The sequence below is a fragment of the Melospiza melodia genome, chromosome 9 (genome assembly GCF_035770615.1).
Source record: "Melospiza melodia melodia isolate bMelMel2 chromosome 9, bMelMel2.pri, whole genome shotgun sequence".
NCBI classification, from domain to species: domain Eukaryota; kingdom Metazoa; phylum Chordata; class Aves; order Passeriformes; family Passerellidae; genus Melospiza; species Melospiza melodia.
This window is the reverse complement of record NC_086202.1, coordinates 19,883,749-19,910,008: the sequence shown is the minus strand read 5'-3', so window position 1 is coordinate 19,910,008 and position 26,260 is coordinate 19,883,749. Positions and strand designations below refer to the sequence as shown.

At 46.5% G+C, this 26,260-nt stretch overlaps 1 protein-coding gene across 5 annotated transcripts in view; it reads left to right on the top strand.

Annotated features, from left to right (window-relative positions):
• Positions 1 to 25,653, top strand: part of PDLIM1 (PDZ and LIM domain 1) — a 43,453-nt gene extending 17,800 nt beyond the window's left edge. The window contains exons 3-8 of one of the 5 annotated variants that reach the window (XM_063163684.1): positions 3,623 to 3,707; positions 14,129 to 14,187; positions 16,186 to 16,521; positions 20,274 to 20,428; positions 23,383 to 23,500; positions 25,119 to 25,653. In XM_063163684.1, coding sequence (XP_063019754.1) covers positions 3,623 to 3,707; positions 14,129 to 14,187; positions 16,186 to 16,521; positions 20,274 to 20,428; positions 23,383 to 23,500; positions 25,119 to 25,305 — 940 coding nt within the window. In that variant the 3' untranslated portion in view covers positions 25,306 to 25,653. Of the gene's footprint in view, positions 1 to 3,622; positions 3,708 to 13,702; positions 13,894 to 14,125; positions 14,188 to 16,185; positions 16,522 to 20,273; positions 20,429 to 21,373; positions 22,339 to 23,382; positions 23,501 to 25,118 lie in introns of those variants that run through there. The other 4 variants (XM_063163683.1, XM_063163687.1, XM_063163685.1 and 1 more) reach the window with 4 other exon arrangements.
• Positions 25,654 to 26,260: the final 607 nt, after the last annotated feature.

Genomic DNA, 26,260 nt, shown 5'->3' with positions numbered 1-26,260 from the left:
TTCCTTCTTTTTCCTACCAGTACCTCTGCATCCAAACTAGCATCAGAGAAATGTCTTTCTAATCTTGGGTTTTGGTTTCTGCCTGGATGAAACAGGAGATGCATGGCTCATTCCCTGGCCCTAAGTTACTCTCTGTCCTGTAGTAAGGAAACAACATGGAAATGTGAACTGCAAAAATGTCAGAGTTTGTGTATAGATGTGCCTGCAGTTAATTTTCCTGACATTCTCAGGCTTGTTTGTGTCATGTTTTTGTCTCCTTCATTGTTTTCAGTGTTGCTCTCTGATGGAGTCTCATTTGAAAGAATATGCATTAGAAACCATATCATAAAATAAATGTTCATCAGTTTATCAGGAGTTTCTGAGATCTGATAAGGATGCCAAAGCCCCTGGCTTTCATCAGACAGGGTGGGATTCCCCAGCAGGCTGTTGGACAGAAAGATCTCCAGAAAGCCCCTCCCAGCAGCAGCCTGGTGTGAACTGAAGGTACTGTTACCAAGGCTGGGTTTAGCTGCCTACTCTGACACCTGCTCCCTCCTTCGTATACCTAAGATATGGAACGAAATGGATAAGACACAAACACAGTGAGTCTAATCTGCCCTGCTCTCTGTGCCTGGTGCCCATACTTCCCAATACTGCAGAAAGTAAACCCTGGGCCAGTAGTGGGACATAAGGTGAACTTTTGGGTGGTGTTTTTCTTCCTCCTGCCACACTTCAGTAGAATTACAGACATTGACACAAGAAGCAGAGCCAGGAAATCCTTCCCAAGAGCTGGGACCATTGTGGTTGTACCTAAGACCTAAGACAGACTGTGGGCTCCACAGGTGGGATGGGGCACATGCCTTGAAAGATCTGCTGGGTTAAGCCAGGGAGAGCAAAGCTGTGTCCTTTTTCTACTTCACTGGGTCCATAAATGGGCTGCTGAGAGTGGCTGAGGGGCTCTTCTGCAGCTGTTGTGAATACAAAGAGTAGCTTTATCTTCCCTGCCTCAGAGGGACAGATGCGTGGCCTATTTAACATTTCTGTTTGGATAGCTTCTAAACTGGATTGAAAGTAAAGCTGGGAGTGACCTTGCTGCTTCCATTTATATCCAGTGACAGAGCAGGATGGCAGCAGTCTGGGGAACAAACTTGAGCTATTTGCCTTGCTTATAAATAAAGAAGAAAAGTTTGGTCAAACCCCCTATGGGCTGAAGTAGTTTGCCATTATTGCCTCTTCTCTTCTGGAGACCAAAGTGCTGTGTGATCAGCACCTCAAATGCATTGAGGGCCAGTGGGATGAAATCAAGTGCCTGAGGGGAAGTTTCTGTTCCATATTCATACACTGGCCTGCTCTAGGCTTAAATTTTTCAGTGTGAATAAAGCCGTCTCGTACTTCTGAAAGCTTATAATAAAGTGCTATGAAAGAAAATGCTACCTCAAGAGTTCTTGGATCACTGTTGTGAGAACTGGCACAGGGATGCCTCATGCTAGAGATCAGCAGAAGTGTTTAATGCTCTCTGAGCTGCTCCTTCATCTCCAGCCAATGTCCCTTTGCTTATAGCCTGGCTGGCTGGGTGTCTCATTTCCATACATTTTGCTGTGTCCCCTGTTTCACCTCTGAGGAGATGAAACTCGGTCACACATGATCTCCAAACCCTTCCAAGGAATAAGGCTTTGTATTGCTCATCAGGCTGCTTCCCTATGTGCAAACAGTCTTCAGGTGTGGAAAATACAGCCATCCCTGGTGGGACTTTGTAAGGCTTGATATCCATAATCTGGGTGAAATTGCTGGTTCCTCAGGCACCTTAAAACATGAGCGTCCAGAAGCAAGGAGAGAATGGTTGTTTTGTATTCACCTGAGACATGTTGGACCTCCAGTAAGAGCAGCTGTTTGTTGTGACAAGATGATGATCAGATTGGTGTGGATCTGATACCATGCAGCTGTTAGTCATGCTTGTCTGTGTGTGCCCCAGCTTGCCCCACGGCAGCATTTGAGTGGCATGGGTTGTCAGGGATCTGCTGGGCTTGCAGGATGCAATAACCAAGGGTCAAACGTTTGCTGTACCTGAATACTCATAAAGGATATCAGATGTGAACTGTGTGTTTGTACTTTTCCTGTGAAAGCACAGCAGCCTTCATTCAGGTTTCTCCTGTGTAAGGTCCACTGTGCAATAAAGGGAATAGCAGGTCAATAAAATTGTTCTTCTTTCCTGGATGAGAATGCTGCCTCCCATCTCCTCCCACCGAGCTGCCCTCTAGGTGCAAATACTGAAATACTATTTATGCAGCAAATGTCTGGGATGTATATGTGCATCTCAGCTAAGTTTGGGCTGTTTGAAAAACATTGTGACTTTGGAGGGCTTTTAGAGGAATGGTGCACACAGATTGAATATGTTGTGGGTAGCTTTATACCCCGTTTCTCCATCCTTGTCAGCCTTTTCTTTTTCTAGTCTCTTCCTCCTTCTCTAACTGAAAAATCTCTTTCCACTTATCCAGTTAGTTCGCAATGGAAGCATTCCTGTTTTGCTACTAAGTACTTAAATTATAGCTAGGCCTTGACCCACAAATACCTAGGAAGTACATCTACTTCCAGTTCCAGATTCCAGAAAGGGCTCCTGTCAACAGGACAGAAACATAGTTTTCAGACCTCATCCTGAGAGTTTATCAGCCATCTGGTTGTTGCATGATGCAATGTTTAGCATTGAACAGCAGTTTTCATTCAACAATACTGCAGTCACTCATTCCCTACTATTCAAATGTTTGGGAAAAGTGGCACTGTTTAATCCATCTGAGATGGTAATACTGTCTTTACTTCTGAGAAATACTTCCCACAACATATTTCGAGCAAATCCAAGCACTCTAGTTCTTCCTCACCATTTGTTTGTCATTCTTTGGGACATAGCAGAATTCCACAATGATGATGGTAAAAGCAGTTGGTTTTAGTTGTAGATCTTGACTTGTGTTTCAGACTACTGTGAGTAATTGGGTCAGACCACAGACCAGTAAAGGTTATGTAGACTTTCTCTGTCACATGAGGTCGTCTCAGTTCTTTGTCCCATTGCAGGCGGGGTTTGGTTTTTTTTCATCATTCTAAAAGGCCTTCTGTTTGTTCAACATGGATACCACTATAAATAAGAAGCAAATTTGGGAGACCCAAATGAGAAAATGTTTCTAGCTTATCTCCAAGGCATTCCAACCTCAAGAACAAAATGTTCTTTATATAGTAAATACATACAAGAATCATTCCTCTTGCTGGCTACCCATAAAAGCTGAAGCACATAGCAATCTGAATTGTCCCACTTAATTAAGGCATCCGCAGGATATCTCCAGCTTCTCTTTTTGGGTAGCCCCTAGCTTGACAGCCTGGGTGGGAGCCTATGCCTGATGTGTTGCCTGTGGAGTCACAGAGAGTAAGCCAGGACAGTCACTACTGAGATCTTGTCTTGCTCCAAGGACCACACTTATCTAAGCCACCTACATTGTGTACCTAAAATGAGGCTGTCTGGATTCCTCCTGATGTGGGTTGTGCTATATATGAGAGACTGTGGAAAAGTTTGAGAAATTGTTGAACTTTGAGCCTTTTAATAACAATTATGGTGTCACTGATGAAAATAGATTAATTATTCAAAATGTGTGTGTTGCAGATCTGAGGCAAAAGTCTGGTCACCACTTGTAAGCGAGGAGGGAAAGACACATCCTTATAAGATGAATCTGGCCTCTGAGCCTCAGGTAAGTCCTGGAATAACTGCTCTTGTTCCCTCTCACTCCTGTGAGAGATGTTCTGGGCCTGATCCTCCTAGGACCTGAATATATGCCACTCTGATAATCGTGTTGGGGTAGCATCATGCCCCATACTATCAGAGATTGTGTGGCCCTTGGAGGCCTTGAGAGCTGGACTCCCTCCCTCATGCTGAGAAGCCTGCTGCTGTGGAGAGCTAATGGGTGCCATGCCTGAGCTAACCTGCTTGGGTCAGAGGTGTCTCCTGCCAGCTGCCTGCTCACACCTACCACGGGGCACAGAAGGCACTGTAGAGGTGTGGCTCAGTAAATCATTGCTACTGTACTAAGCCAGTTAGTTGTCATAGATAGAAAAGACTTGAGGGGTGAGGAATATCATTGACTCAGGGTTTTCTCTTTGTTTGGTTTGGATTTTTTTCTCTTACTCTGTAAGCTCTTAGCAGTCTAGCTGTGGAGAAGGTGGGAGAGAAACACACGAGCATCTTACATGTTTATCTGTGTGGCATATCATGCAGCTTCTGTCTAGGAAGTTGGTTTTGTAGCCTGTTGACAGCCTTGCTTCATTGGCCTGCTGCCTCTGTCAAGTAAATGTAGTAATAACAGCAGCCTGTGCAAGGGCACTGCCTGGCCTAGATTTAGAGGATTACACTGCAAAAAATCCAAAATAACTACACTAAAGTCAGTGGCATTCTTCTGAATTTTCACTGGGGCAGTGACATGGCCCCAGTGGATTCTGACCCAAGCACACATCCCATGTGAGTCTTTCTAGCAAAATAAGTAGATTATGAAACTAGTTTGACTCTGCAATTACTTAAGCACTAACATGGCTGTTTTGGTTGGAAAGGACCTGAGACTAAAGCAGCACATGTGCAGCAACACCCTGCCCAGACCTTGGCCTGGGATCTGTCCATGTTCTCTTTCACATCAGGCTTCTCTGTGTTGCTTGGCCCAAGGAATTGGTGCGGCATTCTCCAGGTATTTCATAACTCTGCCAAGGCACAGTGTGAAACTGAGCCATTTTGACTTAGTTTGAGCTGGAGCCGTGTGGTGACACCTGTCTGTGACACTGTTGGGCTGAGGTCTGGTCTGTGCCTTCTGCTGCCCAGGTTTTGGAAAGACTCTGCTTCAGCCTTGGGACTTGAGGGCTGTCTCTTGCCAAAGGAGTGGGGCAGAGTCTGCACTGAGGCTTTGCTGCTGTGATGCAGAGAGCTGACATTTAATTCAGCAGGAGATTCCATCCTAGAGACCAATTTCCCAATGCAGCCATTAGCAAGAATTCAGCTAAATGCCATAAAATGAAACATACAGCACAACACATGCCCTAGGTGGGATTTTAAAGTAGCTCACTAATTTTAGTCAACTGCAGCAAGAAACCTGCTGCTGAGCTCCCCTGTCACTCACTGCCCCACCACAGTCCAATCTGGATAGATGGTCAGGATTTAGCAGTAATGCTGGTAGTGGAAGACATTCCCTCCTAAGTCTTAGATCTGGTTCTGGCTCTGGCCACTGTATAGATATCGTGATACTGCTAGTTTATAAATATAGTACAACTGAATTTATTGGTAATAACCTGTAACTGACTTGAGCAGGAGAATTTGATGCACAGCTGAGTGGAGAAATTCATGTTACAGATCTTATCTCTGAGCAGTAACCATTGTCTTAATCTTGTACTAAGAATGAATGGTTGCCTGAAAATTAGCTTTGACCCTTTGATGGCTGATGCTAGAAGAGTTATTTCCTGGTGTGAAAGGAACATTTAAACTCACAGAAGTCTTGTCTTTTCTTATTCCCTTCCTTTAAATTAAAGCAGATTAAATAATTTGCAGTTGTGTATGTGAGTGGGGCTTGCTGCTGTTCAGAGCACTGGGCTTAACATTATGGGGCTTCACTTGCTGCATACCGAGACAGGAACTCAGCAGTGTGAGGGGTGATGCATCATGTCTCCAAACCACAAACTTCTATTTACTCTTAAGGCATAGCAGTGCCTCAACATCCTAATCTGGTATGCCAAAGTGTCAGGAATACCATCAAGTTGTAAGGTTGTGGGGTTTGTTGTTTGGTGGATTGTTTGGGAGTTTTTTTCTATTTGCTTTTTCAGTAGCTGACTACAGCGAGTAAGTTTTGTAGTGAGGTGTTTCTGCTTGGAGTGTGAATTCAGAAGAGCATGCTGATTCCTGCCAGAGCATGTGGCAAGTGTTGGCCGAGTCACTCTGGGGCTGTGTCTTTGCAGCATCATCAGGGGTTTTGGCCAGGCCTGCTGCAAACCAGCAGTAGCAGAGTGCAGAAAATGCTATGTGTGTGTATACCAACATGGCAAACCGCTATAAATTTTACCACAAAGATGCTGATATTGTTTTTCTAGTACGACTAGTTGTAGCTGCGAGTAGAGCTGAATCTTCAAAGGCAAAACTGCGCTGCTCAGGTTTTTTTAACTTGCTGGCCAGTGAAAACAGTATCTTTGCTTTTCTTGGCAACAGTCTAGTGCAGAACACTTATTAATTCACTTACCAAAGAAAATAGGACGTGCTGAGTCCAAGTGGTTTGTTTAAATCCTGGTCCAGAGTCCTCTGACAATGGTTCTCATTGGCTTTGCACATAGCCCTTTGAACACAGACAAAAAATCATACATGTGAGTAGCCTTACTTCAGGCTGAAAAAAAGAGAAGTCTTTAAAACCCTTGCTGTAGAAATTGATTTATTCAGATATATTACCATCTGTCTTAGAATTAGTTTGTTAGATGTTGCCTCTCCTACCTTTTGGTATCTTAGAAGTTTTTCATGCTTGTCCACCTTCTTTTTGTCTTCATATTTTACTGATGTAGCTGCTAAATCTTTGCAAAAAATCTTGCAAAAGAACCTAATTTTGAGTTTGTATCAGGAACCAGAGCTTAAGATCTTGTCTATGACTAGCTACGTATTTTAAGATCCCTGCTTACACATTTTTTACCCCATTTGAAATGGACTATTTGTTTACTGCTGTAATCCTTCTGGAGGCTGATATTTGGTGACATGCTGCATCATGCCTGTGGAAATGTTTTCCCTTACTTGGAATGTACATTCAAGATACTTTTATTTGCCTTTGGAAAATAAAAAGCCATTCTGCAACCTCCCATGCATTCCCTGAAGTCCTGAGTCTGAAGACTGACTTCATTGTCTAAGCTGATCTTTGCCCATGAAAAAGCTACAGTCTTATTATTATTTCATTGCCATTATCCTTATCCTTCTAAATTAATTTAAATTGAGGCAAGAGTGATGACAAAATTGCATTTCATCAAAAGGGGCAGCAGCTTGCCAGTGTTGATGGCTCAGCAGCTGACCTAGCTTTGTTTTGGTGCCCATGGCAACACTGGAGGAAGGAAATGACAGTCTTCTTAGCATATTTACTCAATTAGTTCACTTGCACTTCTAACCCAGATCCTAAGGCTGATAGCTCAGTGGCATTTTCCCATCAAGGTCTTTTCCTCACAACAGTGGGAAAGACTAAAATAACATGTCTGTCTCTCCCTTCTGCTTAATGTCTCTTGAGAAAAGTGGTCACAGCAAGAGAGAACAAGTTACGTGATGGCAAAGGTAATTTTAATGCTTATGATACTGACCAGAGACCAGCAGAACTTCAAGTCAGCCGTACCCTCTGGTGATCGTGGGCAACACAGAGCCCATGGGGCCCAAATCTACCCAAGGGGCTGAATTGCCTCTTGGTAAAATAAACAATAAAATTCTATATCCTCTAACTGTGCTAAGTCTTGTCAGACCTGGGGTTTGGTTTTTTGTTTGTTTGGGTATTTTTATTTTGTTTTGGTTTTTTTTGTAAGACACAGATGCCAGTGGGTCCAGGTCTCTGTTTTTGCTGAGTGAGCTAAGATAAAGGTCTGAGAGAGTCCAGCTTTAAGGACAGTCAATACCCAGACTTCCTTCAAAAACTTGTCCCACTCCCTGTAGACTATATATCCCCTTTGCAATAAGGCACAAGTATTAACAGCAGACCTTGAGAATGCCAGTAAAAACTCTTGGTTGGAGGTGGATAGTTCAGCTCTTCTTAATCACAAAAAGTAAGGGTTTTCAAACATGAGAACTTTTTTTAATAAAAATAACCTTCAGACAGAGGTTAGCAGCTGGAGGAGCTCTGAGGGTGAATCAGGGTATTTTTAGGATGATGGAAATAGCCACTTCTGTCTTCCCAAAGCTTCTTAAAAGTGTCTGTCCCGTGTTCATCCTTATTCTTACAGAGTGATGTCATTGTTTCCATCTTGTGTATTTTATTTCCTTGGATACGAAGCAGGCGGGGGCTATAGAAACTGGGTGTGTGGCTGGCCTGGCCTTTGATAAGGCTGTGCATGTGTGGGCAATGCATGAAGCAAGAGGTATATAAAGTAACAATACTGGGACTGGGAACTGTGCTGGCATATTGCGACCTGCTGGTTTTGGTTAAAAGGCATTACTGCATGGGTGTGGAATGTGTCAGGGACATGGAGGGAGAGGATGTGGGAAGCTAGTCTTATTGTTTTACCCCCCTACAATAACAAAACCCCAAACCCTTTCTAATTTTTAATCAGATTTCAAAGCATTGCAAAAAATCCTTCCATAGCTGAAAAACCCCAAACAATAATAGAGGGAGAGGTGAAAGTAAAGGCACTTCTTAATACTTGTGATCACAGCTGATGAAACATAGCATGGGGTGGAGTTTGCCATGAAGATGTCCTCTCCTGAGCTGTTGCTGTGTGTTTGGCACAAGCCCAGACCCAGACACGCCAGCTGGTCACGAGTTTGGCCTTTGCTCCTTGGGTGGCTTTGCAAGGGCGAGGATGAAGCTGGGGTTTGCCTGCTGGGCTCTGCTCTCCTTCGCTGCCCACAGGACCAGAGTGCTGTCACACTCTGAGGTTTGGTCAGGGGCCCGTTTTCTTAGAGCTGAGTAAACATTTGTACTGAGAAATGTTTCATCTTGTTTCCTCTTGGCGTGGCTCTCGAGGTGTGCAATCCAGCATTGCCTGCCCTGAGCTTCTGGGCTCTGACTTGGGATGCAAAAACATCCCACGTTTCTGAGGCCCTGTGAGGCAGCAAGTTTTGCTGGTTCACTTGGCTGCTACAGGCACTTGTGAGGGCTTTTGCTTTTCCCTGCAACTGCAGTGTCTGGGTGCTGATTTTTTTTTTAAATTTTTTTCTTTAGTTTGTGACGTGAGGTGAGAGTGAATCCCCTGACTCCAAGAGCTGTAAATCCAAGAGCTGCAATCTGTAAATCACTACTGCACACGTGAAAGTAGTTTTGGGCTTCAAGCAGCCCTTTGCTCCGTGTTTGACCTCTCTTTCCTCCAGACTGCAGAGAGGTGGCCTGGGAAGAGGGGGCTGTAGGTGCATGGCAGCACCTGTGAGGGCCTAGCCCAGCTGAATGCCTTCAGCCATGCTGTGGGGAGAGGAAAACCCCACTTAACAGGAGAGGCTGCTTGACCCCGCACATCTTGGTTTAGTTTATTCAGTGAGCACAAAAAGCCTCCAGATTTTTCCTGTTTCTGGTGGTGGTGACGTCCATACAGGCCCTGCACAGGATGGCCTTGGCCACGTCACCACAGGGTGGAAGGGACCCAAAAGCCCACCCTCAGCCCAGTCTGCTCCCAACCTGCTCAAGGGCACAATGGCTTTATGCCACTGGATGGGTCCCAGCCCAGCTGATAGAGGTGGCTCATCCGGGGCTGTCTGTCTGTCTGCTTCGCTGGCAGCTGGGAATTTCCTTGAAGCTGCCTGCCCGCATTCCCAATGGTGGAAACGGGTCCAGTGGTGGAAGTGTTGGTGAGGAGGAAGCAGACTCCCATGCCACAAGCTGCTGGCTGGCTGCAGGCACTGCAGTGACAGCTGATGTAGCTGTGGGGATTTCACAGCCTGCACGTCAGTGTCACTGAGGATGGCCTCATATGAGAGGGAGGAAGGGGCCATTGTTTTCCCTGATAATTCCCCATGACGCAGCCTGCAGCTGGTGCAGTAGGAAATGCTGATCTGCTTCCTGCCCTGGCACAGGGATGTTTTCCCCATCCTCACCTGGCACCTTTGCTGGCAGCTCTCTGCTGGCGGGCTGTGGTGGTGGCAGTGGGAGTCCCTTAGCACCCAGCTGGAATGGCTGTGTTGCAGTGCCTGCAGTGCACAGCTGTATCCCATCTGCCCCAGAGAGGGCTGCTGCCACTAACAGCCAGCACCTAGAAAACTCCTCTGCCAGAAGATGTGCATGTCTGACCTGAAGTTACAAATGTTTGTCCTTGGGATTGAAAAATAACTTTTTTCTGTGAGATGGGGACATTTGCAGTGGGAGCACGTGGGGTTGTGCTCCAAAGCCATTTTGATCTTGTTCTTATGGGGGGTAGCTTTAGATAGGGAGGAGGCTGTTGAAGGAATTGCTTCAATTTCAAAGTGAAGTGAGAGTTCAGAAGCAGCTGGTAGTGAAGTCTATGCAGTGCAAATCTAGTTTAGCTTGGTCTAGTCACTCTGCTGGGCCCTCTGAAAACACAACCCCTGCAAAGGAAGGAGGGGAGCAAGGCTGATGTCTGTGCAGACAAAGCAATTTCACTACCATGGTATCAGTTTATAGTGGTAAAATAATGCTCTTGAATACCTGGTAGCTTGGGAGCTTCCATACCCCAGGTTCAGACCAAAATAACCACTGCTGACTGCTGGTACCCCTGCTTGCTGCTGACAGGGTGGTGTAAGGGCACTGAGGTAGTGCCACAGCTGGCAGGGAGAGTGAGGCAAGTGCTTCCAGTTCTGCCTGCAGGTGCCAACAGAAGGTGTCTCTGAAGGGATCTAGCATTAATCACATTCCTCTGTACTACTCTCAAAGAAAGAGCAGGTCGTGTCCTGACTGGATAATATCATGTCCTTTTAGGTGACTGCCAGTTCTTCCTCTGCAGCAGACCATTCCTTTCTGCTCTTGCAGTCTGTGCTCCAGCCAGGGATACTGTTTAATGCTACTTGCCCCTTTTCCTTATGTTGGTCCTGGGATTGCCACAGCCTTAGAGATGCTGCAAACCCTAGGCATCTCAAATGCACAAATTGGGTGCTGTCCCCACACATATGCACAGTGTAGCTGGGTTTTTGCACTAATGTTTTCCACTTGCCTGCTGGTGGACAGGTTTTTGGGAGTGTCACTTATCTGACTTTTTTTCCAGTAGTAAGTGAGAGACTGTCACATAAGTATGACTCCAGGAGCTGGGGCTTTAACAAAACTGCTGCACAGCACAGGCCCTAGGTTGGCAGTTCTGGAAAATCCCTAGATAAATATATTTGACAGTGAGAACACATTATCTTTTGATCTTGGGATCATGAAGGCACTTGTTCTTTGCAAATTCCTTCCACAGTTTGAGCAAAAAGAACAGCATGGTGTAACAGGAAGTGCTGGAGAATTTGGATTATCCAAGTGCACTTCATAATGCTGCTGCTCTTGTAATACTTGTCTATATACTCTTGAGTTATTCACTTTCTGTGATGTTCTCCACATAGGATTTTTCCAATCTTCAGACACCAGGTTCTGCACCAATTTCTCTGTTTAACTGTTAAACTCCCTTATAGTCAGTGACCTCTAGACACCTGAGAGCTCCTGGAGAAGCCCCAACACTTTTGAAAGCTTAACTTATGGTCTTGGTGTTACTACACAGCAGAAAACCTACCTGGTGTCCAAAAGTAGGACAAAAGCTCGTATGTGGATTCTGTGCCAGAGTGTGTATTGCAGTTCTTGGAGTCAAGGCACTAATGTGATGTCAGTCTCTCTTCTCCATGTTGCTGCCCTGTTCTTCCTGCCTCAACACTTGCAGGAAGATAAGGATCCTTGAGGCCTCCGCCACTGGCAAACCCAATTTGGCTTGGCAGACACTTTCAAAGATTCAACATGCCCATGTGCATGTTGGGTATGTAATTGAGACGCCTTACTTTCTTAGGAAACCAAACTTAAAAGAAAAACCCAACTAAACTGTAAATTACTTCCCTTTCCTTAATTCTTGATTAATGCTTAAATGTTTCCTCAATACATCTTGTGACATGATTTCAATGTGGAGTCTATTTGACCTAAGAATATAACCCCCCTTAGCCTAAACCTTCTCTCTCAGTCTTCCTTGAAACCGAGTATTTATGCGCACATCTGTAACCCTCTCCCACTCACGGCCTCTGAATGGTGGGCTACCATGTGTATTTAGTGCTGATATAACTGTTCCCCATGGTTTGATATATGGGTTAAAGTAATTTTTTTTTTTGCTAAAATCCACATTTTTGCCATGGGAAGGACTATTTTCACAAGTCCTGTTATATGGTTTGAATGAGATTACAACAAAGGGAGATTAGCTAATTACTCCAGGGTCATTTTCCCTTTGGTGTGTGGGAAAGTTTAATGGCTAACATCCATAGATATTGGCCAGAAAGCTGTGGGAGAGCAGCCTTGTCACTCCACACCTGAACATCTTGAGCTATCCTGCTGATTTCAAATGGCTTGTAACTCATGAGGGCTTTTGGATCCAAGCCGCTCTTCTCTGATGGATTCTGTGCTCTGCTTGATGCCATAAATAGCATTCGAATGCCATGAAGTGAGAAGACTCCCATCTGTCAGTCTGGGAAGGCTAGCCAGCTGCCTAAGGAAGTCTGGAGACAGAAAATTGATTTAAAGAAAAATCTGTAAGGGGATTTAAGTCATGCTTTTTGTCTAATGAGTGTTTATCTTGTAACTGTATCTCTATCAAACAAGCGCTGTGAGATATTCACAATGCAGTAAAATCTCACATCATTGCTGTAGAAGTCAGGGCCCATTTCGAGTGGGAGTGGGAACTTGTTGGGTTGGAGCTGGGACCCATGGGCCCAGCAGGCTGAGAAGTGCCCCCTTTCATCCTGTGCCATTGGCTGTTAGCCCTGTATTGAAGCCATGCCCAATCTCTATGGCTGGCTGAAACATTTCAAAAATCGTGTTTTGGTGCCTTCTCTTAGCCCTCAATATCTCACCCCCTTCTGTGGCTGTTAGTCCTTTCTTATGCCTGCTCTAGTGAGGCCAAATTATACTTGCTTCTTGCTTTTGTCAAGCATCTTCTCTGGGGAGAAATAAGCCCTGGATGTTGTTATCTCTGCCAGAAGGCTGCTAATTCCCAGCCTGCTAAACTGGTGATAGGCCTTAGAAATGTCCTCATTTTTGTTAGCACTGCCTGTGATTAAGAAGAGTCCTAGCTCAAGTCTTATTTAACTTGGATTTGCCCTTTTTCTTATTAAATTGTAGCCTATGTTTCTAAGTATACACTACCACTGCTGGAAGCCTCCAATTTGCAGCAAACACAGAACATCTGAGTGATATTTTGTACTCCTGACACTAAAGAAGTTGCTGAAAGTTAGCTGTCACTGCCTGTGGGCAATCTTTTGTATTGACAATGGCACTTCATACCTTTGTTGTGGATTTTCTTGTCCAGAAATTCCAAAGTTGTTAATCAGTGACAGCTGTGTACCCTGGTCTTAGCTGAAGGAGCAGAGATGCTCCAGAGCACTTGTAGTAATGACAAATCCCTTCTTTTTTGGGTTGCCTTATCCAAAGGAAGCCGAATTTTCAGATGTCATTGAGACCTTCTCTTCTTTCTGCCCCTCATCTTCGCTTTTCCATAGAAATCAACCCTGCTCTCAGGAATTGCAAGGAATGCTTAAAATCTGTAGTCCTGCATGAGGAAGTTGGTCCTGTAGGTTACTGTAGGCTTGTAGGAGCATCCAGGTGTGTGGCACCTTCATCTAATAGCTCTGGCAGTGTTTCTGACCTCTTTTGTTTCCAGTATGTCAACAATGAAATGTTCTGAAGGTCATCCTGAAGCCGTCCAGGATGGGCCCTCATGCCATCTGGAGGATGCTCACTTGCCTTGGTGGTTGTGGTCACCTGCTCCTCAGCTGAGAGCACACATGAAGGCCACCACTGCAGTGCTGTGGGGCTGCCCTGTCACATCCACCTGCATGCCTGAGCACCTCTGACTGTTGCCTCTGCTCCTTTGCATGCAGGAAATAAAGCACATAGGAAGTGCACACAATCGGAGTGCAGTGCCCTTCACTGCTGCCACAGCTTCTGCCCCCAGGGTGATCACTGCTCAGTACAACAGCCCAGCAGGCCTCTACTCCTCAGAGAACATCCAGACCTTCAACAGTGCGGTGGAGACAAAAACATCACCAGGGGCCCTGGAGCCTACCAAGCCGTAAGTACCTCCCTCACCCCCTCCCTCCCTGGGCCTCCAGGGAAAGGCTTCAGGAGACAGGAGTTCACTGCAAAGGTACCAGTCTGTAAAACCAAGGCAGGCTCTCTTTCAGGACAACGGGAGTAGAAGAGGCACAAGTCTGGATGTTGTTCCCAGGGACAGGGCTCGGAGGAGTGGGGAATGTTTCGTGGGTGCAGACATGAAATTAATGCTGTTGTGTTTCTTTGTTCAGCAGAGACCGACGCAGTTTCCACGTGCGTTCAGCATGACATACCAGCCTGCTGGTCTGAACAGGTGCCTGATAGCTTGTTACAAGCACTTCCTAAAGTTAGTGTTTCGTGCCTGCTTCGCTGCCATGCTGGGCAGGAATGGCACCAGCTAGTGCAGGAAGCACACCCATCCCTGTTCCCAGCTGGCCTGGGATTCGTAGCCAGGCTCTGCCTTAGTCTGGATATTTCTGTGGTTTATTATCAAACTTTGCTTTTCTCAGGAGTTTTAAAAAGTAGCTGAAGCATTCATTCAGTGTGAGGGATTTTATGTATGAGATTGGAAAGGGTCCCGACCTTAAAAGGGCCTGTTCATTTTTGTGTTTGCAACTGAGCCTCACCAAGGACATTATTCTATCCTAGATTTTCAAAGTTCCCCTTTTTTTCATTGGAGGTAATAAACCAAAAGCTACCTGAAAGTTTTCTGGCTGTGACGGTCACGTTGCTTAACTGCCCTAACTCTCTGCATAGCAATATCAAACTGCCTAGAAGACTTTGGCTATTTTTATGATAAAAGCTGGAAGAACGGGGCTTTTGGTAATACTTGATTAAATTTCTGACTTGAGAATGGGGAGGCAAAAGTAACTTCAGCCTCTGCTGTTGCAGGGTACAAAGACCTGATTGTGGTTTAACACAAGCCTGACAGTGAAACCAGCTCCTTGCATTGGCAGCCCAGTCTGCAGCATGGTCCCTTCCAGGCAGTTACAGTGCTGCATCTGGCAGACAAAGTGACAGATTGTTCATTTGCTTCTGGTAGACTCAGCAGCCTCATTCAGGGGCTGGACAAAAGCAGAGCAAGAACAAGGGAAATCTGACATTGCATTAACCTGATGGGACCATCTGGCAGTGAGATACAATCCCTAGTCCGCTCTGGTGTTCCCTCCATGGGAGAGCACTCCCTGGAAGCCAGGGAGATTTGGCTGGAACGTTGTAGCTGATCCCTTTCTCTTGCAGGGGTCAGTAAAGAGGTGGGCTCCTTCTAGAGCTGTAGCTCACTCTGCTCCACCTGGCAGGAGCATCCATTGCCAGCCCTGCTCCATCTTGGATACAGGGCATCTCTTTCATCCTTTCCTTGCTGAAACACAGCAACTTGCAAAGGAATGCTGGGAAAACTGTGGATGAGGCTTTGATGCTAACATGCTTTTGTTTACAGAGTCATCAAAAGCAAATGAATTACTGCTGGTTTTCAATGAGAGCCAGGGACTTCAGCCCGATGTTAAAAACCCAGTGTAGTCTCCCCAGTGCACGGGCACAGGATGTCTAGGTTCTCCCTTCACACACAGTCTTCCAGCTGCCTTTAAATTCCTGCCCATCTGTTTCACTGAGTTATTTGGTGTATACCTGGCCTGCTTGAGTTTACCTGGTATTTATCTGCATCCCGCAGATACACAGCCCATCTGAACCCAGCACTTGATTCTGCTACTGCACATGGTGATGTGACTGGAGACCTAGTCCATGCTTCATCCTTAGAGGATGTGTGGTGTAAATGCAGGGCTGTATTACATATAGAAATAAAAGCAAATATCTCCATTGGATTTGATGTCACAAAGCAGGTGGGGATGGAGCCTTAGCCCTACTGCTAAGCATTTCTGGTTTGGAATGGAAGGTGAGATTACTCCTCAGTAGGATGCCAAGGCTAGCTTTGAGGAGAGCAGCAGTGAAGGTGGCATTCCTTTTCTGGACAGTGGGACCACAAGTGTGTGTGCAGGGAGTTACTGTAAAATGAAACCCTTGCTGCCACTTCTTCATTGCTTTTTATAACCCATGCATTTGCTTATCCGTGGAGGGCTTACTTTTTAGTTTTTGTGTGGACACACCTGGAGTGTGAGACCAGAGGCACAGCATTAGTCAGAAGCCTGTAAAGTTGTCTGTTCAGTGGTGTGTCCTTAAGACAGTATTCTGCAGCTGCTTGATGGCTTGAAGTATTTTGCTTTGCCCTTCATTAATTTCTTTCTTCTTTCCTTTCTTCCTCCTCTGCGTTTTGCCCTCAATTTGGCAATGTAAACCCCAACCAAACCTTGACCAGCCCATCTCCCCCTGCCCGTGTGGAGGCGCGGGCTGGCGGCCGCCCATCGCCGGTGGGTGCAATGCAGGCTCCCGTGGCCTCCGTGTACAACCCTCTGCAGAGCTCCGAGCTGCGGCGCAGGCACAGCTCCTCCTCCAGCCCCAGCCAGGTCCGAGTGGGGCCTGAGCAGCTGAAGCACGCGGCCCAGGTCTGCCCCAACAGCCCTGTGGAAGTGGAGGTGCCGGGACTCAAAGTGCTGCACGTGCAGTTCAATTCTCCCCTGCAGCTCTATTCGCAGAGCAACATCATGGACACTCTGCAGGGGCAGATCTCTTCTGTTAGCCCTGATTTCCCCAGGTAACCTGCCCGTGGCCTCTGCAGCCAGCTCAGCACACCTGTTCATCTGCATTTCAGTGTCCACGAGTCCCTTGTCCCCGTCTGTGGCTCATGGCATTGTCCGGTCACAAGAAAACAGCATTTGCATTTCACCATTCCAATGTCAGTGCATGACTCTTCACAGGAGCTTTCTCTGCCTTGTGTCTGTGCCCAACACCATGGGAAACACCAAGACATGTTTTTAGCTTGTCAGTATGTCCACTGTCCCCTGCACACCCACACAGTGGGACTTGACAGCACCTGGTGGCACCTGCAGCAGATGTGTTTGCTGAGGGTAGGAGAGTGCTTTATCCTGAAAGCTGGTATTTTTCTTGCACTTGAAATAACTTTTGTTGTTTGTGACTGACAGATGCTGCTGGTCTTTGTTCTTTTCTTTCACTGGCCATGGATGTGTGCTGAGCATGTTTCATTTCAGGCTGGAGCAGGTACTCATGCTCTCCATCTTTGGCTGGCAAGTCAGGAGTTTGGAGCAGCCTGGCAGGCACCAGGCACATGGAGGGACAGTCTGTGTTTCCACCCCTGCCAGTTTGTCTGCAGAGGTTGCTGCAGCACAGTCCTCCACCTCTGCCCAAAGGAGTGGAGGATGCTCAGCATGCTCTGAGGTCTGCAGGACCTGTGGTGAGCCTCAGCAGCACAAGGCCTGGGTGCTGTTTGATGTCAACTTTGTGGTGCTTGGGAGCCCCATGGCCTGTGGCTCTAAGTGACAGCCTCTGGGTTTTACAGAAGGACCTTAGTGTCAGGACAGGTGAAACAGAAAGCACTTTTATCTGTCTTTCAGGAGTCCAGCCAAGGATGAATTGTGAACCTTCTGCTATTGACCAAGCAGCTTGCAGCTGTGTGACATGTGGCCCAGGACAGTGGTCAGTCCCAGGGCTTCCATGGGGCAGAAAAGGACACAGCCAGATCTCATGGCTCCTGGACTGCTCACAGTTCCCTTCTGGGAACCGTGTACTTCAAAGCAGAAAAGCTGGTGTCCTCACCTCTGGACACACAGAGCCAAGCTTTGCCTTGTGCCAGGAGCCAAGAGATTGTGGGAGGATTTACTGAGGATTTACTCCTGCCTTGTTACTCAGTGCAGTTACTTGCTGTAAGTGCTGTGGCTTGCAGTCAGTACCTTGCACACCAGGAGTGGTCCCACTGCCAGCTCTCTGTGCTGGCCTGGTGAGCTGATAGTGGTCACAAAGGAGCCCCAGACATCAGCAACTGTTTAATGGCCAAAGGGACTGCTCCAAGTACTGAGCCTTCATGTAGCCTTGAGACTCTTGTAAGCATTGCAAAATAGGCTGGCATAAAATAGTAAAATACCCTTAGCAAAAAATCAACTGTGCTTTTTGAAGATTCTGTGCAAGGCTATGTCTTTATGGTTTTTATTACAATCTTCTTGCCAATATTTAAGGCTCAGTGATCAAGTATTAGTCAGTGTTGCAAGTTTCCCATGGTAACAGCAATGAAATCCAGTAATGGTTGTGTAAGTCTAAGACCCAATAAATGTGGTTGGGGTTGTTTGGTTGGGGTTGTTCCCTACAAAGTTTCTGCATGAGGGGACTTGTGTACACAGAAAAGGACACCAGTTGCTGGTGATTGCTGCAGATAAAGTACCTGTGTAAGAGAAGGTGCCAAAAATCAGCTGGAATAAAGAGACCCAATATCTTGCAGGTACAATTTCTGTGTCTGTGGCCTTGCCCTTTCAAAAGATACACATACTTTTCAGAGATGTTGTTTAGTTTAAGCAGCCTAGCCTCCTGCCCTGACAGTTTGAGGTATTTTACTCTGCTGGTACAAATCTGGGTTTGATGGTTTTTATAGCCTTTTGGACATCTTGTATGTGCAAGTGGATGTATAGGGTGCATACCTGGGAAAGCTGATATGTATGTTATGCACTGCCACAATGCATGGTTGAAATATGATGGCTTTGTCTGACTCCAATGCTTTCTAAGATTATTTAGCCTCTGCTTTTTGGATGCATGGTATTGAAACATTCTTGGTATGCAAACTGCAATGAAAGGCTTCTTGCATAATGTTTTTATGGGTGGATAGAGCAGTGGGAGTATATGAGTTTACATGAGATGAATGTAATATGGAGCATGGGATATCTTCTGTCTAATAGAAGGCACATAATTCTTTTATTTGGGTAAGAAGCTTCAGTAACTGAGATTCAGGTTTCAAAGGTTCAGCTGTTTGCATGTCTAATGTGCTTCCTGCTCCACTGAAAATTGCTAAAGATGGAAACATTTTATGAAATCCTTTTTATGGAAATAGCATTTTGTAACTCATGTGATGATTTTACTTCTGATGCTTGAAGAGTTTATTATATAGAGTAACTCCCAGATGACTCAATTGGTCATTGGCATTGAAAGTATGCAGTTGCCTCCTTGAGAAAAAGATTTCCCTCTGCAATTTAGTCTGAACTTCAGGATGTTTATGTACTTTTCACGCAATCACAGAGTGCAAGAATGGTGAAACTGAGAAGGCCATTTACATTTATATAAGACTACATTATATAAATGTAGTCTTATAAGACTACATTAAAAGACTACATTACAGAATTGAGGCATCAGAGGAGTTTTGTCAGCTATTTCATTTTATCATATATGTTTTACTGCAGCTACAGAACACAAGGCAGGCAGGAACTTCCTGTGTCCTTTAGTCCATCCCTTAGTCCAGCACTTGGCAATTTAAACCACTGATTTAAATAATTCCCACTGTATATTTGTCCAGACTATTTTCAAATCCTTTAGTTTGGAGGTTCCTTGCCTGTCCACAACAATCTCCTCCGGTATTTCAGTGTTAATAGACATATTGGAAAGCTTTTCCCAAGGGATACTCTAAATATCCTCCTGCAGTTTAACCTATCCTCTACCCACTGTACGTGGAGTTTATCTTAGGCACTGCTTCCAGACTCCTTTTTATTCCCCAATGACCACCATGACGCTGTGCTGTGAAAAGCTGCTCCTGAAGCACCTTGGGCTCTAAGTAGAGGATGTAAGTCCCTCATGACATGAGGGGTGGCAGCAGCACCTCAGGGCAGCTGCACTGAGGGCTTAGCCTTAGCTGAGAGAAATCTCTGCCCTCGACCTGCTCATTATAACCTTAGTAAAATACTGTAAAAATGGGCTCCACCTAGAAAATGGAAATAGTAACACTCACTTGAAAACCAGACTAAATTACTTCCCATCAGAGAATCTTCTAGTTAGACCCTACAGCTGTTACTTGGTGAAGGTGACATTTACAAGCAATTCATAGGGTACTTGCAAAGAATTCTTTTTAATGGAATAAATTTTTCTTAGTTTGAGATTCACAGTGGTGTAAGGTAGCAGCATAAGGTGGTTTATGCATGCAGGGAACATGCATGGATGGCACAGCTACTCGGTGGGATTCCCATCGCAGCACATGAATTCTTTACTTTGCTGTTACCAGAGCTGTGATTTCCTGGGCAGGCTTTAGCTGCTGGAGTGTGTGGTTACTGTGAAGCAGGGAGAGCCCTGGCTGGGGGCAGTCAGTGAGCAGCTGCTGACAGCAGCGTGGGCACAGCCCAGCCCAGCGTGCCGGTCCCACCCGGAGCACATCCGGCACCTCTGTGTTTGTGGCCTCCCGTCGTGCGTGTGCTTTGCACGTTCATTCTTCAGCCATGCGATGCATCCTGAAAGTTCTGCTAGAGGCATTGCCTTTAGTTTTCATCCATTTAACAAGAGGATTCTCTGTTCCTTCCTCAGTTTAGATCAGCATAACCAGACCCCAGGCAGCATTGCCATAGACAAACAATCTGAGGTTTACAAGATGCTGCAGGAGAATCAAGAGTCAAATGAGCCACCCAGACAGTCTGCTTCGTTTCTTGTGTTGCAAGAGATCTTGGAGTCAGAGGAGAAAGGTGAGTACCTGATCTGAGCTCTTCCCCTCTGCTGTTCTTTGGGTTAGTAGCATTTAAAACTTTATTTTCCATTTAGCTGTTGATTGTTTATGGTAGCACCTGTAGGTGGCTTCTACAGAAACCTACAGACCTAGTCACTAATTTGATCACTTCATATTCTCTCATTTATTAGCTTCAGTGTCTATGGGCCCACACCATTGCTTAATTATTGAGTGAGCGCTCCAGAAATAAACCCTTGCAACATTTAGCTATCAAGAAGGAATTTTTAAAGTTGCAAAATCTCCTATAGTTTCTAAAGTTTTGCCCCTTTTAAGATAGTATTCACTGATTAAAGACCATCTTGGAGCCAAGACTTTGGATGGTATCACAAGATAGTGCTCTTCAGTGAAGCCTATTGCTTCTGAACTCCATCCCCCTACACAAGAAAAAGTATCCCCTTCTGCAGCTGAATGTAAAACTATAGAAGCTGGGTTACAATGAGCAGTTAATTGCTTTTAAGCTCTGAAAATTCACTCTTGGCATTCTTGATCTTAGGTCTGGACTTGTACAATTCGGAGCTATAGAGTTTAAGATAAAAAAGCCAATTAACTTATTTGGGGGCTAAATCATGCTCACTTCTCCCCTTAAATAAAATAAAATAAAATTAATGAATGAATGGGAAAAGAATTCCAAGAATGACCTTTTTTTGTCCTTAGGCCAGTCTTTTGTGTTATTAGCTTGGCAGTGGTATGTTCAGTTTAATCCAAAAAAAGCCTGGTGCTGAGATATTCACCACAAAGAGAAACATATCAGCCAAGTGCTGGTAGGTCTGAGGGATCTGTAGGGAAACAGCAACATGAAGAAAATAAGGAAACAATAGGAAGAAAGAAACCAGGATCATGGAGTCTCTAATATGCTGTTAAAATACCTACCTGAAAGAATCTTTTAAATATTGAGTGTTTGCAGCTTGCCCTCAGGGTTCAGCTCCTGCATGGAAGGAGTAGCCCGGACTTCTCCCGAAGCCAAGGTCCTCCCCTGTGCTTAGTAGTGCTGAAGAAGATAAGAAGCAAAAGCCTCTCTGTTTTATCTTTCTTTGAAGATTTGCAGCATTGTTGGGATTCTCTGGCACAAGGTTTGCCTGCCCGATCAGGGGGCCGGGATAGGCTCTGGCATTATTCCACAGTGAGCTGACAATGCTCCATGGCCCAGCCTGCCCGTGCTGCTCGGCCAGCAGCAAACAAACACACACACACTGCTGCGAGTCAGATCCTTGGTGTGATAAACGGCACTTTGGATGGCATTCCGTGTGATAAATGGCACTTTGGGTGGCATTCCCTCTGATAAATGGCATACTGGATGGCATTCCCCATGATAAATGGCACATTGGGTGGTGCCTTCTCCCAGCGGGGCTCCAGGCAGTGGCCTGGGAATGACGGCTGTGAGCCATGCCTGGCTGGGACAAGGCCCTGGGGGCATCGCTGACTGTGTGGGCTGCACTGACTTACACCAGCTGAGAGCCTGGGCCAGGCACAGCAGCCAAGTGTGGCTGTTTGGAAGCACCATGGCTGGTCTTTTAAGGCCTGACCCTGTGCTCAAAAATTGAGTGTTCCAGAGTGGAAAACGGCACGGTTCCTGTGGGTGTTTGATTAGTAGAGATTTAAAAACTTGTTGTCAGTGTTGCTGATAAGAGCGAAGTGCTGGTTGAGGCAAAGGGAGTGAACAGAAGTGATATGGAAGAGTCTGAAAATGTGATTGCTGCTGCTTGCTTCCCAGTGACAGTCACTTGCAGCAACTCTTGGAGGGCAGATGGCTCTTGCCATGTTTGGAGGGTTAGGAAACTTGCACCTCCGGACCAGCATCTGCACAGAGCTGGGTGCAAACCTCTGAGCTGAAGGCTGCCCTAAAGGCAAACCAGCACAGCATCACCTGCCCCACAGGCAGTTCCCCCCTTTTTCCTCTTCTGTCAGTTCTGCTGCCCTGGCCTGTGGCGAGTCCCTGACACGACTGGTCACCAGGGTCTGTCTTTGGAGGGTTTTTCTGCCCCTTGCGCTGGGAATGCCCATTGGAAGTGTGCTCTTGGTCTGACACTGCTCTGAAGGGTTTCATCAGTGTCCCTCACAGTCCAAGGTCTTTCTGGTGAAATGCCATGGGAGTCTGAGCAGCCTCCTTCCCTTGTTAACTGGTGTCAAACCCCTTAGAAAAGAAAAGATATGATTAGTCCCATCATTGCTGTCATTTTATAAAAGGCTCCTTTTTCCTGTGATATTTAAAGGCTTGCCTTGTATCCCACATCTAGGATCCACTGCTGATTTAGGCATCCAGGTCAGCACAATGTCCCCTGCAAAGGCCTGCAGGAGAGAAAGGCCTCTGTGCCCCAGAGAAGTTGCAAGAGGGAGATACCTGGAGCATGCTGTGCAACAGCAGGGGAGTGCAAGGTTATCCCATGTCCCAGGGCTGTGCAATAAGGAATTTGTTAACCAAATCTTCCAGGAGTCTTGGGGGAACCAACTCCACTGTAAAATAGACAGCAGACTGGAAAAGGGCTTTGACCGTCCTCCCAACAGAACACCCACCTCTTTCTGAGCTCAAATCTGGGAATCAGCTTGAGTTGGACACAGTGATCAGGACACATCAGGCAGACTCCAGTGCTGCCAAGGCTCAGGCTTTGCTTTGCTTTGTGCATCTGTGCATGTGAGACACATCAGCTGAAGTCTGATGGGCTTTTAAGATGAGAAAATAATCTCTTCTGACTGCCCACCATCTCAAGCCCTCACATTTCCAGGGCGAGGTTCAGCTGTGTCTCTCCTCTCCTTCCTCCCCACACATCCCTAAATCCCTGCCCACTTCCATGCATGAATCCCTGCCTCAGAGCTGGGGTTAAAGAATGTCATGCCCCCAGCAGATCACCTGCTTGGGAGGAACAGCCTCAAGCCACGCACCTCACATGCTCTGAAGCACTCTCCTTCCACCCCCAGGAGACCCTACCAAACCATCTGGATTTAGGAGCGTCAAGGCCCCTACCACAAAGGTGGCCTCATCGATTGGGAATGCCCAGAAGCTGCCCATGTGTGACAAGTGTGGATCTGGCATTGTGTAAGTAAGCCTGTCCCTGGGGTTGAGGTGAGCAGCCCATGCCTGTGCCAGGGGCTGAGGTCGTGCACCCAAGCAGCCTCACTTACCCACATCAGCGCATCCAGGAGACTCAAGGCACGTTTATTCTCACCAGCTTTGATAACACTAACTTTGCAGGTCCCTGCAGTGAGGCAGGAGTTGGGTTTCCAGCTACAGATCTGTATCAGTGGAAACCAGAGCAAGTCCCTGTGACTCAAACCTTGAGGCAGTTGTTTCTGCAGTGTTTGGCTGACCTGAAATCTGTTTACAGCATTTGGAAACAAAATGACCTTTTCATTCAGGGCCTGTGTATTTAACAAATTTCCTGTCTCAGTGCTCCCAGGCATGGAGACTTGCCTTGGTGGTCAGAGGCAGAGGGGACTGCAGAGCTGCATTCTGCTCCCCACTCTCCTGTAGGACCTCACATCTCCACTGTGTCTATGCAGACATATTGTTTTTTGTCTTTTTGTGGGTAAAATCCAACTCCAGCAGACCTGGGGTTTGGGTTTGTTACAGAGCTGCTGTATCATAAATGCAACCACATGGGGGACCCAGCATTCAGTAACTATGACTTAGAGTTGCTGTTTTTCAACCTCAAATTCTTCAAATTCTTCCTCTGCAACACCCTTAACAGCTGACTACACAGCAGGCAAGTACTGGTAGCCAAACCTGCATTGTCATGGAAGAATTCTGATTTTTCAGATGCTGCCTGCCACAGGCTATCAGATTGTTGCTGAGACCTGCTACACTGTGACTGCATGGTCCTGGCATGCCTGGAGCATCTGGACCAGCAGATTCATTAGAGAGGAAATGCATAGCCTGTAAAATATGAATCAGAGACAAACCCTGTAATTATTCAACCAGCTGGGTAGGTCTGGAGAGAAAGCAAAAGGCCTTCAATAGCACTCAAAACTAATGAATTACAGAAAATAGAGATGGCTGCTGGAACAAAATAATACTGGAAAATTGTTGTGCGGGGGCTGATGGTAGTTAACAAACGGCTGGTGTAGTTTTTGTAGTTTTCCCAGTCATCTGTTGGGCCGAGCTGTGAAGTCTTCAGTAGGAGCTGGCCCACATTTGGCTGGATCTGTTCACTGCAGCTCCCAAGCAGCCATGTCTGAGATTAGAACAAGGATCTAGTGTCTGTGCTTCTCCCACACATCAGGCACCAGCAAAAGGGCAGTGCTGGCTGTGCAGTATTTATCCCTGCATTTCTGCATTTGTTCTGCCATCCAGTTGGCTTGTACCTGGATTTTGCTTCCCCAGATGGTCAAGCTACTGCCTGCCATTTGATCCTGGGCATTTGAATGCTGTTGTGCTTTCTGCAGCCACCAGCTATTGCCATCACAGTAATTCTTCCCACCACAGGTTATAGGACTGTCCCTGTGTAACTTACACAGGTCAATGCTGGGAAAGACTTCCTAAGGGAGAGTTTCCATGCCAGCACATGTTGGGCTTCTAAAAGTGCTGTTAACATTTGCCTGACCAGAGGTAGGGCCTGTACTTTGGCTCGTCAGGAGCAGAAGAAATCTGGGCTGGGTGGGAGGTGGCTGGGGAGGAGGGAGACAGCGGGCACTGAGCAGTGCTGGTTCCTCCCCAGAGGGATGTTTGTGAAGATCCGGGACAAGCAGCGCCACCCCGAGTGCTACGTGTGCAGCGACTGCGGCACCAACCTCAAGCAGAAAGGACACTTCTTTGTGGGAGAGCAGATCTACTGCGAGAAGCACGCGCGGGAACGGGTCATTCCCCCGGAGGGCTACGAGGTGGTCACCGTCTTCCCAAAGTAAACGTGCTGCTCACAAAGCCAGTGAAGATGATTTATCCTCTGCTGATTTTCCTTGGAGAGCATTATCCCTACCCCCTGCAGAATCTTGTTTGCAATAAGGAATGTTAGGCATGGCTTTGAATTTCCTTGTCATTATTAATCCTCCATCTGTTCACATGAGATGTCACTAATTGTTCAACATTCTTTTCATCCTTTCACTTTTTTTTTAATAAACAATTTTTTTTTTCTTTCATTGTGCTGCCAATCACACAAGAAAATCAGAGGCCAAAGTCAGATTACAACTTTTCTGTGTTCTAGTTATTTGCCATCCGTTTGCCTGCAATAAATGGGGTGAATCCACAAGGTAGAAGTGTCTGCTTTCTGCTGTTTTCCTTGTGCACTGGACTGTGGCTCCCAGAATGCAGTGCCGCAGAAGAGATGCCCAGTGCATGGCTGTGTTTGTCCTGGAGAACAGTGGGAGGGATTTACAAAGTCGGTCAGGCTGGTCTTGCTGCCAGCTGAGCTGTGAGCAGCTGCCTGCTGGCACCCAGCAAGGGCCAGGAGGGCATAGCCAAGGTGCAGCACAGCCTGGGGGCCTGTGCCCAGTGCAAGGCAGCCGAGAGCTGCCTCCTCTGTGTCCAGCACTGCTTCATGATGATGGGACTGGGCATGGCAGTGTTTCCTGCTACTGCATCACCACAGATGGCCCTTTGTTCCCCACGTCACTAACTGAGCTCTAGGAGAAAAACGATCTCATGATGCTTGCTGGAAACCAGGGAACCTGAGAGTGAAGAGGGGACAGTTTGAGTGGCCACAGTCCCTGTTCTGGCTCCCCCAGGGAGAACCACAGGTGGCTGCCCAAGGCATCACCCTGCTCCTCGTGCTGCTGCTCTGCACAGCTCCTGGAGGCGCCTTTGGGGGCTGATGTGGGGAGGGGAGCACGTGCCCCTCGTGCCCTGGACAAAGGGCTGATGGTG